Here is a 13,619-nt window from a genome sequence, read left to right as displayed (position 1 = left end):
TGGCAGTGAGCGATACCACAAAATGATGCCTGCAAATGTCTTCCCATGCGTTAAACACTATTCCACAGGCTTAATATATTGTATAAGTGTTAATTTTCTTTTCCATGGGCAGGTGAATAATATAATTGACAATATTAAAAGGTCCTGAAAAAAAAACAAGGTTTTATGTATTAAAGCCTCAATTCCCTGGCTGTTTCTCAGCAAGCTAGAAAGAAAAAAAATTCACTTGCTGTGTCTGGTATATACTCTATATACAATGTTGGTTACTTCAGTCCCATGAGCAGCGGGTGTTTTGGTTGGTTCCTTTACAAAAGGAGTTGATGTGAGCAAGAGTTGATGTGAGCATTTGGCAAGGTTAACATACAAGCCCGTTATATGGAAAACCTCTTAGCTATGGCATGTACATTCTCATAACTGCATAACTTAATTTGCTGCTGGTCTTCTGGGAAAGCAACAAAACTGCCTATTAACAGATGCCAGATTCCAGGAGAACCTCTTGGTTGTTACACACACTGCACAGTATACACATGCTCTTATGTATATATTTCTTAGAAAATCATTATGCCCTTTCAACTACTGTACTTTTATTTCAACCAGCGGAATAACAATGTACTCTGTAGTAGTACCCACCATGTTGGGTACTAAAATCTGTGCAGTACTACATGTACTCTGAAGGCTTCAGATCCTGTTTTGGGTTCATAAAGTGTTAAGGCATTTTGCAGGTTTATAAAAATGTTACTAAATTGCAATTGTAATACCAGACTGTTTTTTTTTTTGTCCTGAGTGATAAAAATGAGCATAATTTAACAGAAGCAAACAAAGCTGTAACAATGCCGAGTAATAGCGAAAATGTAAAAATGTACAATTCATTTCACAAGGCTTGTGGCACAATTGTATCTCATTTGGCAAAGTCAAATATTTGAAATTTATATAGCTTCAAATATTCGTATGAATATAGATGTTTTATGAAGACGTGTTGTACAAACCTGTGTATGCATATATGAGATTAATTTAAGTTGCATTTAATGCTGAAGAACATCCTGCTTTTGCAATTTTTGAGTGTATCCAATTTGAATGCCTAGAAACAAACAGCCACAGAACAACCCGTCAAAGTAGATCCATCAAATATGAAGGGGACTTAGGACAGGAGGCAAGCCTCTGCATGGAACAGCTCTGACATATTTTTACTCCCTTTACTTAGAACAGGATAAGAGCGATAGCATGGGGTGAACCAAATTCCCCCATTTTTTATGAACTACTATACATGTCTTAAGCTGTGACATAAAAGCGCCCAAGGAAATGCAACAGCCACCTTTCAAACTAAAACATTTAGTGTAAAGATGAGTTGTAAACACACTGGCCGGAAATTGCACAATGTAATGGATTTCTCTTAGAAACAGTGTTCAGGGGGATATTTAAAAAAAAAAAAAAATCATCAAGTGCACTTCAAAATTTTAACTTCGGTCCATTTCAACAATTTATTTCACATCACTGGGAATTGACTTAGGGCTTGCTTCAGCTTTTCTGCAATCTAGAAATAGGGAAAAAATAACAGGTTATCATCTGTAATAAAGGGGTAATTCGGAGTAATAAATTAAATGTTGATGGAATCAAACAGTATGCAGTATAAAGACAGTTACTTATAGGGATCCTGTCATCGGAAAACATGTTTTTTTCAAAATGAATCAGTTAATAGTGCTACTCCAGCAGAATTCTGCACTGAAATTCATTTCTCAAAAGAGCAAACAGATTTTTTTATATTCAATTTTGAAATCTGACATGGGGATAGACATTGTGTCCATTTCCCAGCTGCCCCCAGTCATGTGACTTGTGCCTGCACTTTAGGAGAGAAATGCTTTCTGGCAGGCTGCTGTTTTTCCTTCTCAATGTAACTGAATGTGTCTCAGTGGGACATGGGTTTTTACTATTGAGTGTTGTTCTTAGATCTACCAGGCAGCTGTTATCTTGTGTTAGAGAGCTGTTATCTGGTTACCTTCCCATTGTTCTTTTGTTTGGCTGCTGGGGGAAAAAGGGAGGGGGTGATATCACTCTAACTTGCAGTACAGCAGTAAAGAGTGATTGAAGTTTATCAGAGCACAAGTCACATGACTTGGGGCAGCTGGGAAATTGACAATATGTCTAGCCCCATGTCAGATTTCAAAATTGAATATAAAAAAATCTGTTTGCTCTTTTGAGAAATGGATTTCAGTGAAGAATTCTGCTGGAGCAGCACTATTTATTAACTGATTCATTTTGAAAAAAATTTTTTTTTCCCATGACAGTATCCCTTTAAAGTAAACAGATTGCACAATCAATGCAATAAATGCGCAGAAACAGTATGACCCAGCACAGCCTCCATATTCTTGATGTTTTTTGACATGGTACTAAATAAGTCACACACCTAGGGGCACATTTACTAAGCTCGAGTGAAGGATTCGAAGTAAAAAAACTTTGTATTTCAAAGTAGTTTTTGGGTACTTCGACCATCGAATAGGCTACTATGACCTTCGACTATGACTTTGATTTCGAACTAAAAAGCGTTGGACTATTCGATAGTCGAAGTACTGTCTCTTTAAAAAATACTTTGACTACATACTTCGCCACTTTAAACGTACCGAGGTACAATGTTAGCCTAAGGTTTTTTTGATCAAAAAAAAATCCTTCGATCGATCATTAAAAAATTCTTCTAATCGTTCGATCAAAATATTTTTCCTTCGATCGATCGATCATAGGATTTGCAGTAAATTCTTCGATATTCGAATTCGTAGGATTTTACTTTGAGGGTCGAATTTGAGGGTTTATTAACCCTCGATAATCGACCCTTAGTAAATGTGCCCCCTACTGTTTACTATGTCTTAATGGGTTTCCCTATAGAAGACAACAGCATGCTGAACTGGTTAGCAAGTCATATATAGATATGGCTCATCCAAACCAAACCATGACTATGATTAAGGCATTGATTCCCAAAACGCGTAAGGCATATGATTCCTGCAGGATAATGCAATAACCTTGCCTTTTCCTTGACCGGAGTGCCGTCCTTCTTTTGGTTTGATGTGTATACAGGTATGGGACCTGGGTTTTCTGGATAATGGATCTTTCTGTAGTTTGGATCTTCATCCCTTAAGTCTACTAGAAAATCATTATTTAACGTTATATAAACCAAATAGACTGGTTTTGTTTCCAATTATATCTTAGTTGGGATCAAATACAAGCTACTGTTTTATTATTACAGAGAAAAAGGAAATCATTTTCAAAAATTAGATTATTTGTATAAAAAGGAGTATAAGGGAGACGGCCTTTCTGTAATTCGGAGCTTTCTAGATAACAGATCCCATACCTGTACTAGTAAAGTTGCCACAGGTCTTCCTAAGGTCACACAAAAGCTTGCTTCTGGTGAGTTGGGTAATCTAGGTACCCCTTGATCTACTATGACCCTCCCCCACTCCACATTTTGGGGAGTGTGAGTGCGAGTGAGTGTGTAGGGTGGTTCACCCACTACATACTAATAAAAGCAAGAGGCTGTGGCTACAAATCTGGGGGACCTTTGCTGTGTTTATGTTGATTTATAATAGAAATGAATAGAAAAGTGTCTCTAGGCTACATCAAGCCTCTAGCTACATATATAAGTCAACAAATGTCTAATGTAATAGCAAGAGCACTGCTTTCTACTTTGCAGCTCTCGAACCTGTTACCAGTCAGTAATCAATCAGTGACCTGATGGGGTAGGGGGGACGAGGGGACATACCTGTTCTGTTAGGGCTCCTGCACACCGCCATTTTACTCCTGCGCTCCCCTGCGTTGTGCTTTCTTCCGTTCAGCCGCAGGGGAGCACAGGAGTAGACGCAGTCAATTATTTTGAAGGGGGCTGTACTCACACAGACACATGTAAGTGGCAAACACAGGTGGGACGCAGCATGTTGCATTTCACCTGCATTCTGTGCATACATGGGTCTGGAAAGCGCAACGCAGGGGAGCGCAGGAGGCTGTGTGTAAGCTTTTGAATCTGACCTGCATGCAAAGAATCACAAACAAACTAACAGTTATGTTCCATATGGACCTTCATGAAGTCGCTGACTGACTAACAGGTTAGAGAGCTGCAAAGGAAGAAGTCGTGTTCTGGATATTATGTTAGACATCCGTTCACTTACAGAAGGTTTGTGGAAATGTTAAGGTCATTCAGTGATATGGTTTAATTCAATGAACAGCTTGGGAACTTACCGTCTCATAAAACTGCACCTGTTGCTCTAGGTAAACCCGAATTACACTGTTGTAATCATAAATCCGATTTGAGTGAAAGTGATTCATTTCGGCTGTTGGTGTAAAAGTGTAAACGGTGTTACAAATAAATCAGCAGGCATACAGGACTAAATTTCAGAATTTCAGAATTTTCTGCCACTTTACCTTGAAGTGCATATGACATAACGCTTACTCGCTTCATCATGTTTGTTTTGTCTTGCTGTGTAATTTTACCAGCTGCCATCAATTTATCACTTTCCTTTACTTTCTCTAGCGCTCCCTGTTCAAGAAGAAAATGGTATAGAATATATAAATTGTGTTATGATGTGTCATAAAATATCAGCCATTTTACCTTTCAAGGGGTAGTATACCCCATTATTCAATATGAGTTCAATGATAGGGCTTGTGATGAATCACGAAAAAAATCTATGTTTTTTGTTACTTCTTGAGCTAAAGGGCAAGCAGGGAAAGTGAAGTTATTCCATGTTTGGTCCTATGAGGTAGAACTGCACATATGCAAGGGTCAGGAACTGCGCACACGTGTGCGTCAGGAACTCCGCATGCACGCGCGTCAGGAAATATTTTGATTCGTGACTGGGTAAGAGAACAGAGCCGGTGGGAGAGAAAGGGTCCAGACCAGGGGTAGGCTAAAGGAAGAGATACATGCTTGGTGCCCCCACTTCTTTGCACCCTAGGCACGTGCCTCTTCTGCCAACCCCTAGTTCCGGCCCTGCCTTCACAGCCTGTTGCAATTTTTATAGTTTCTTTCACTTTTCGGTTTCCTTTTCCTTACTTATTTTCCTCAGTGGCAAATCTATAAATGATCTGTTCTGGAATTAATCCTCTGTTCTGGCATATTACAATGTTTATTCTCATGGAGGGCGACACAAAACATTGCTGGCTACTGCACTGTGTCTAAACCACAAATAGGATTGCACATCATGTCCACTGCATTGTGGTCCCATTATTTTTCTATTTAAATGTTATTTACATCTGAGCCTCTCTTTTGTGCTTTTTTTTTTTTTTTTTACACAGACGTTGGATATTTTTTTTGTGAAGGTTGGAAAGCTGCATAATACATATTAAAGAACTGGAAATAAAGCTCTGTGGCATATATATTCTGGGTGATTTAATTTCAGTGCCTAATACCTACCTTGTGCGCAGAGATAATGTCTGGGAAGCAACTTAAAAAACCTTTATACTCATGATTTGTTTCCATTAGGTAATGAAGATCTTTCCTTGGCTGAAAAAAAAAACAACAGTTAAGGATACTGTATTATCAAATAAGATGCTCAGTGCATTTGTATCCTGATATAAAATTGTTTTTTTAAAATCTGTAATTTTCCTTAAAACTGTAGGCTTTAAAATCAGGTTTCATAGGCATTTTTTCCATACCCCTTTTAGGTAAAACTACCCATAGAAATTAAAACAAAAACCTAATGCATAGTTGTTTTTTTTTTTTTAATGCATCCCCTTGAGGGTATATTTTTTGTATTAGGACATACAGATAACCGCCTAACGAGTTTCGTACCTACTGGGGCACTTACTCATGAGCCTATGAGTAAGTGCCCCAGTAGGCACGAAACGTGTTAAGCAGTTATCTGTATGTCCTAATAAATGTTTTTGAACTTTTAATTATAATTTCTGGCCTTTACTTTCGGAGAAAACTCACATCTTTTTGCTGCTTAAGATTTTTGCACCCATGGACTGGGGTGAAATGCGAGTATTTTTTCTCCCTTTATTATTTGCTTATTTTTTCTTTTTGATTAACAATGGTACGGTTATTGGCATTGCGTACCATATTTCTAATGTTTGATATACTTTCTGTATCTTGGTCAATACATAATTTGCCCCTTATGCTGTGGAAGTAGGGTTGCCACCTTTTCTGGAAAAAAAAATACCAGCCATATTTATCTTTTTTCCCTATTAATAACATTGGGATCAGCAATAATTTCTACTGGCCAGGCCGGTAAAATACTGGCCAGGTGGCAACCCTATGTGGATACCAAAGCGCATAAAATGGGCAGCTGTTTTACATTTAAATTCGTTTGTAAGCAAAAAACGTACAGCGTAAAGGGATACAAATACAAGACCTAGCAGTTTACAACTAAAAAACATTTCACCAGAATCAGTTCAAAGTTACAACTGGATATTGTAGAAGACAATCAAGGATGGCCCTGCTCACGAAAGCTTTCCCGGAGAAAGAGACCCCTTCTCAACTGCTGAGATTGGTCAAGAGAGCAGACCAACTGCAGCAGTTGAGTGCGTGAAATCACTATTCATTCTCGCTGATTCAGTAAATACAGAGTGTGTGCACCATAAGCATTACAAACCATAAGACCGAAGACAGATATGTCTGTATTTAATGCAGAAGTCACACCGGTTACAGGCAACAAGCAAAAAAGGTTAATATATACATCCTAAGGCAATGACACTCGACGGCTTAATTTGCAGTGGGTGACAAAATGCCTGAAAATAACTTCATTTAAATTAACGTTAGAATATGGTATACCATGACCTGGATGAATGAAAATCTTCATAGTCATATGTTAGAATATGGTATCTAAAGCAGATGAATTGCGAAACGACTGACTTTAAAATGTTTCCTTCTGCATGTTTGTGAAGTTACCATATTCACCTGCCTAGAGTTAATGTCTGCAAGATTAGACTGGTGGCTCTATGAAGGGATATAGAAAAAGGCAGAAACCTTCAGAAACTGTCAGATAGGTTTTTGTTTTAATTTCTACAGCTGAAGGCAGATAAGTGGTCCCAGCTAACGCCGAGTGCTTAGTTATTTTAACATTTGGAAATTTGGAACAGAGTAAAGATAGCCATTTTACATTTTTAAAAATACAAGCATATTAAGTTCTTATTATTTGCCCTAATCCTGATACATAAAGAATATTAAAGGTCTTGTAAGGTATTCTGGGTAAACAATTTCCTAGAATACCAGAAAAGATTTTATATTAGTTTATGACAGCACATGTTTATACACATCTTTGAAGTCCATTAGGATTACCTGAATTGACTCAAGTCTTTAAAGTCTGTGCAAAATGGCTCTATCACCATCACTGTTTCTGAAGGTATGGGCCCAGTTAAGCATTTGTTTTCTTGAAAATATGTTTGTAGAGTAGGGTATAGCTCTAATTTATCCCAAGTAATGCTGTTTAATGAATGTGACACATAATGTAAAGCTCACTGCATTTTGTTGGGGTGGATGATACAAAATACAATGATACAATGTTCCTTCGTGGTTTCTTTTGCCATCAATATTGCACATCTTAATTCAATATTTGACACAATCTAACTTGTTCTTTTTACCTGTTCTTCCACTAGGTTAGCAATAGCTTCATACGTTTTTCCTGCTTCTGTGATTGCACTGTTCAGTTCTGTTTCACCTAGAGAAGTAATGTTAAAGAAATCATTATATGAACAGAACAACAATCAACTTCAGCACTATAGCAGAAAGGAGAGGAGGATGAGAAAAGGAAGGTGGTGCTGCTGTTACAAAATGCATAATAGTTATTAAAAACATATACTGTATAGCTCTCAAATGGGAAAAAGATTATTGTAAATCGAGACATTTCTCCGAAAAGCACCCTGAACAATATTGCATTTAGTTAATTTAAGGTGTAAGGTTTACTTATCCTACTGTATAACAGTTTGCTTAACCTTAAACACTTTTAGTAATGAAAATAAATAGAAACGCATACCTTGATAACCACTGGTGCTGAAAACTTGTGACAGATTCTGCAAGGCTTTTCCGATTTTTTGATATTCCTTGGGAAGCGCTAATAAAAATAAAATGTTTTTTACCCTCTGAGCTACATGGTCTATCAACAGTATTGTTTAAACACATCACAACAGTCCATTTACTTACAATATAAAGGACATAATCATCTACTATTAAAAGCACATTAACTTTCTTTACATATATCATGAAGAGTAGGAGCAGGGTTACAAACCTAAAGGCAGCCAAACAATTCTGAACTTTCAGTATATCTGACTGATCGGCCCAAAGACAGAAACGATGGATACTAAGCAACTGGCCATAAATGTGGACGGCCACAATTTATTGTTCCCTTCAACTCCTCTACAAATTCTAATCTACCAGTTTGGACAGATCCAATAGGTTGTAATGTAGAATGTATGCATTTATTACAGATGTGTACTGTCATCATCTGACTAAAGATGCCATGCACTATAAGATGCGCTCATTTGGAGACCTTAACCCGACATGCCCACTAATGGCTGGGTGATATCGGGTGAATCCGAACTACGGCCCTGGGATTGGATTACAAAGCTGCAAATGGGTACGAGGGGTCGCAGGACTGCATCAACTCGCTGATGCGGTCCTGGATCGCTGAAAAAAAAAATCAAACTTGACCGATTGATATCTGCCCGATTTTTGCCCTGATATCGATCGGGAGGACCTGTCGGGAGCACCCACACACGGGCAGATAAGCTGCCGAATCGGTCTAAAGGACCTTAAGATATTGTGAACAATGTGAAACGACAATAAAATATATATTCACTGTTACTGTCCTGATAACGCTCAAAATTTACATCAGTGGCCAATAATAGATAGGAAAGATGGGATCCAGAAAGCATGTGGCAAAGACTAATAGTAGTGTGAGTGTTTCCTTCAGTTCTACAGAGGCTATAGAGAGGTATTCCTATCTATGTAGACACTTTGGGGAAAACAACTGAAAGTCATATTTATATAACTTACGTCCTGTGCATCGCTTCCAGTGCTCCTGCCCCACAGTAAGCAACTCCTTAACACCATCGTCCATGGCTTTGGTAAACCTGCTGACTGCCTCACACTTCTGCTCCCTGCAAAATTAGAAAATAAAAGTCAGGAAATACAAAACACATTACATATTTAGATAAACTAAGAAACAACGTAGCATATGTTATTTCTCTATGAGGAGTGTTAATAAGCTGGCTTCTAATACATTGTTTAAGGAGTCAGAAACAGAATTATGAATAGATACTTCTTTCAAAAGCAATTCCATTAACAAGTAACATCAAATCCACTAAACAATTGTAATATGTGTACATTGAATTAGAATTGCATTATTTTTTCTTTTTTCCTTGGTTGCTGAACAATGAACTAATAGGCATAATTCTGTTACAACTATAAAACATGCAAATAAAAACAAAAATGTATGTATACACACACACAAACGTTAAAAAGTAAAAACGATCACACTCAGGGTTTGTATAGTATGCAAAGAGGAGATTTGTTTTCACCATTACAGTTTGTAAAGCAAAACGAAGGTTTATTTAATCGTTTGGAACCGAAACATAGGATTAATTAACCTTCACTTTGCTTTACTTCTCGACTTGATGCAAAATTCCTTGTAGTGCTGTGACTTGTTCAAGAATTTATTATATTTTAGACTGCAACCCAGGTTTCATAACGGAGATATGGGAAGACTTTGATGTAGTTGGCCAGCTTAAATATATTGCAATATATGGACAAACAATCCCTGTTTTGTTTAAAGGGTAAGGTATTTTTCAGTAGCAGTATGCACAAAATGTCTCTGTCTTAAATATATTGATAATGGGTTGAGTGCAGAGGACTCTTGTATTTGTCTCTCTCTCTCTCTCTTAAATTTAAATGGCAATAATGGCAAAAAGCTATTGAAACATAAGAACAATGACATAAGTATCTACATTGGAGAAACTGTTTAGTATGGGTGACACATAAAAGGGAAACGGTGAATTATTTCAAATAACTTACAGATGGTCCTGCCACATGCAGAAAAGCTACAGCTGTGAAGGAAGTGCATTTCTAGTTTTTGGAGCTCTTTTGACACAGGAATATGCCAGTTACACTCAGCTTCCTATTGTCATCTCGTCACATAATTTCTGATTTCTTTTTTATTTTAACAGGTGCACATTTACATACGCTATATACTTCGGGGCATATTTATAAAAGCCAGAAGCAAACGTGTGTTCTATTTCTTTACATTAGATGGCATTGTTATGAGTTTTGCATTATTTCTCTGCTATGTCGTTGAGCATTATTCCAGACTATCTTGTGTTTTTGTCCGTTTCTTAAAGCTGAAGGAAAGGTGAAAACACTGAGGGTGCCAAAATTAGGAGAAGAAACAGAAGAGGATCACACTGTGGTGCTCACTGAGTGTTTTCACCTTTTCTTATTCCTGTTGTTGTAAGATACCATACCAGTCAGGCTAATGTATGGCCACATAAGCACACACTTTTGAAAAGGCTGCAATGTGGTGCCAAGAATTCTGAAGCAGCCACTTCAAGACTTTAAAGACAAGGAAACAATCATCACGAGGGAGTGTTAGTTTCAAAAATGCATCTGAGAACAGGACCTAAACTGACACAATAAGAAATCTGCACCTCAAAAATGTACCTAGGCGAAGGACTGCAGAGTTTGTACATCATTATCTAATACATTTTATAAGGAATTTCTGAGGGGCAGGATTTGTCTATTCACAAAAGTGTCGGGAACGTCAAAATGTCTTTTAAATGTCATAGAAAGTGTCGTAGTAACAGCCGACAAATTCACAGAGCATTCACCCGCCAATTTTCTGACGTGTACGACACTTTTGAAATAGTGTCGTTAAAAGTGGGAGTGTTTTTTTCGGCGCCACTTTTCCCGTCATTTTTATGAATTGTTCGTAAACTCGTTTGACAATTTTTCCAACACATTAGGCTCTCCAAAATGAAAATGTAGGTCAAATTGTCTTTTGAAAATGCTCGGTAAAATGTTGTCTGTCCGAGGAAAAGATATACGACATTTTAGAAAATTGTCGGACTTACGAGAAATTCAGAGATGGTAACATTTGCCTTTGTGAATTTGCCGTTCATATGACATTTTACAGATTTGTTGACCGCCACTTTTGGGTTATTTATTTTACCGACACTTTTGTGAATTCCCCCCAGTCTGTTGCTACTAATTATTAAGGATGCACCGACTCCAGGATTCGGCCTTTTTCAGCAGGATTCGGCCGAAAATCGCATACGTTTTTGTCACAAAACAATGAAGTAAAAGACGTTTTCCCCTTCCCAACTCTAATTTGCATATGCAAATTCGGATTCAGAATTCGGCCGAATCTTTCCCAAAGGATTCGGGGGTTCGGCAGAATCCAAAATAGTGTATTGGGTGCATCCCTACTAATTATACACATATATTGAAAACGCATGTCAGTCTGCCTCCCTGACTAATGGCCACCCCAAAACAATGCATTACACTCATATGCATCTCAATAAACAAGACAAATCTACACAAAAAAAGTTAAGAGGTGTTTTTTTTTTGTTTTATAACATTCTATGGACCAACAAGAAAACCCAGCACATTTAAGCTTCTGGCAAAGAAGATATGTTGCTACATCTGCCCTTTACACAGATACATAACAATTGTTTTAATGGGACATGGAATCAACATAAGCACTTTATGTTAAAGTGATACTGACATTAAAAATTTTCTTTATAAAATATTAATCTACTGCACATTAAAAGTTACCTATAGGTCATGTTGATCGTTTTTCACTGATACTTCTGCTTTTGTAAGTAATTGTTACTTGAAGTTCCTAGACTGTTATGCCAAACTGACTGTGCTTTCTTAACCTGTCAGAGTTTCTAATGCTAATGGACTACTGCTGCACAAATATGGCAGCCCCCTCATGGAACAACATGGGGGTAAGAAAGGTAATGGAAAAGCATCAAGCAAATACTTGAATGGCATAATTATGAATAGCATTTAAAGGAGAATACAACCCTTTAAGAAAAAAACCTGTACCCCCACCCCACGGAGACCCCCATCCCTCCAGCTAACTGCCCCCCCCCCGGGAATGACCCATACTTTTTACTTAACCCTCACCGCAGATTCAGGGATTGGAGTTCCACGCAGCCATATTCCGGGTCTTCTGCAAGGTAAGCGGGAGGTCGGCATGTTAGCGCATGCGAATTTGGAGCAATTTGCTGGTTTGCAACAACTGCACGTGTGCCCGAAACTAGCCAAAGAAGATACGAAGACCCGGAAGATGGCTGCGTGGAACTCCGATGCCAGAGTCTGCACCGAGGGGTAAGTGTAAAGTATGGGGCATTTCCCCGGGGGGGCAATTAGGCTGGAGGTTTACGTGGGGTGGTGGGGGTATGGGTTTTTTCTTAAAGGGTTAAATTCTCCTTTAAAGACAATGTTATGATAGATATAAAAATTTAATTAGATGGTGTCAGTATCTCTTTAATATGGAAAAGCCTACCAAGTTGCATTGCATCAGTGTTTCAGTGCAGGTGCATACAGCTCTGCCAAAGATGATGAAACATATCCAAAGAAATATGCTCCATCACTGCTTATGATCTTTGGTGCAATCTGCTCCTACCTACCTTGTGTCTTGTGAAATAATAATGTACTTCATTGGATAAATAAAAAGCTAGTTAGAAATATCTGGCACATAAAAAGGAATACATTACACTTCTGTCATATCCAAGTCTTGGGCTTCTGGCTCCACTGTGGAAAAAATCATACTGCCAACAATTTCGTCTTTCTCTGCTTTTCTCTTGCCAGTTTTCCATTCCTTTCAAAAAGAAACACATAGACATTTCATATAACATGTTTATAATTTTATGTACAAATGTTTAGAGCAGAATATTATTTTGAAATGCAAAAATTTGTATTTACCAAAATTCTAAAATTAACATCTTATATATGACAAAAGATTCCCGCATGCTTTTCTTTACTAGAGAAATAGTGCCTACTTCCAATATCCAGGGGATCTAAGCTATATGTAAACCTTTCCTAGTGATACAAGTCAAACTGCCAATATTGAGAAGATCTGTGCTGTGTTAATGTTTTCAAGACTGCAATCAAAGAAACACATCTATGCAGGCAGGATAATATGGCTGTCTCTATATAAGTATATAAAGACAATATTTACTTAAATGTAAATACCAGTTTGTTAACATTCTTTAATATGTCACTTCATTTAATATAAACTATCTGTTGCTTAAAGGGGTGGGTCACCTTTAAAGTAACTTTTCAATTGGTTTTCATTATTTTATTTTTTTTACAGTTTTATAGTTATTTGCCTTTTTCTTCTGATTCTTTGCAGATTTTAAATGGGCGTCACTGTCCCCTTCTAAAAAAAACAAAGGCTCTGTAAGGCTACAAATGTATTGTTATGTCTACTTTTTATTTCTTCTATTCAGACTCTCTCCTATTCATATTCCAGTCTCTTATTCAAATCAATGCATGGTTGCTAGGGTGATTTGGGCCCTAGTTACCAGATTGCTTAGGATGGAAATTGAAGAGCTGCTGAATAAAAAGCTAAATAACTCAAAAACCTTCAATAATAAAATATTAAAATAAATTGCAAATTATCTCAGAATATCCCTCTCTACAT

General features: G+C 37.5%; 1 protein-coding gene across 1 annotated transcript in view; it reads right to left on the bottom strand.

Annotated features, from left to right (window-relative positions):
• Nucleotides 1–310: 310 nt before the first annotated feature.
• Nucleotides 311–13,619, bottom strand: part of snx9.S (sorting nexin 9 S homeolog) — a 52,178-nt gene continuing 38,869 nt past the window's right edge. Inside the window, 8 exon segments of the mRNA XM_018265259.2 lie at nucleotides 311–1,531; nucleotides 4,219–4,310; nucleotides 4,402–4,516; nucleotides 5,390–5,479; nucleotides 7,558–7,634; nucleotides 7,950–8,027; nucleotides 8,969–9,072; nucleotides 12,691–12,794. Of these exon segments, the coding sequence (XP_018120748.1) occupies nucleotides 1,484–1,531; nucleotides 4,219–4,310; nucleotides 4,402–4,516; nucleotides 5,390–5,479; nucleotides 7,558–7,634; nucleotides 7,950–8,027; nucleotides 8,969–9,072; nucleotides 12,691–12,794 (708 nt within the window). The 3' untranslated portion in view covers nucleotides 311–1,483.

This window comes from Xenopus laevis, chromosome 5S (assembly GCF_017654675.1).
Source record: "Xenopus laevis strain J_2021 chromosome 5S, Xenopus_laevis_v10.1, whole genome shotgun sequence".
Taxonomy (NCBI): Eukaryota; Metazoa; Chordata; class Amphibia; order Anura; family Pipidae; genus Xenopus; species Xenopus laevis.
This window is presented reverse-complemented; position numbering and strand designations above follow the sequence as displayed.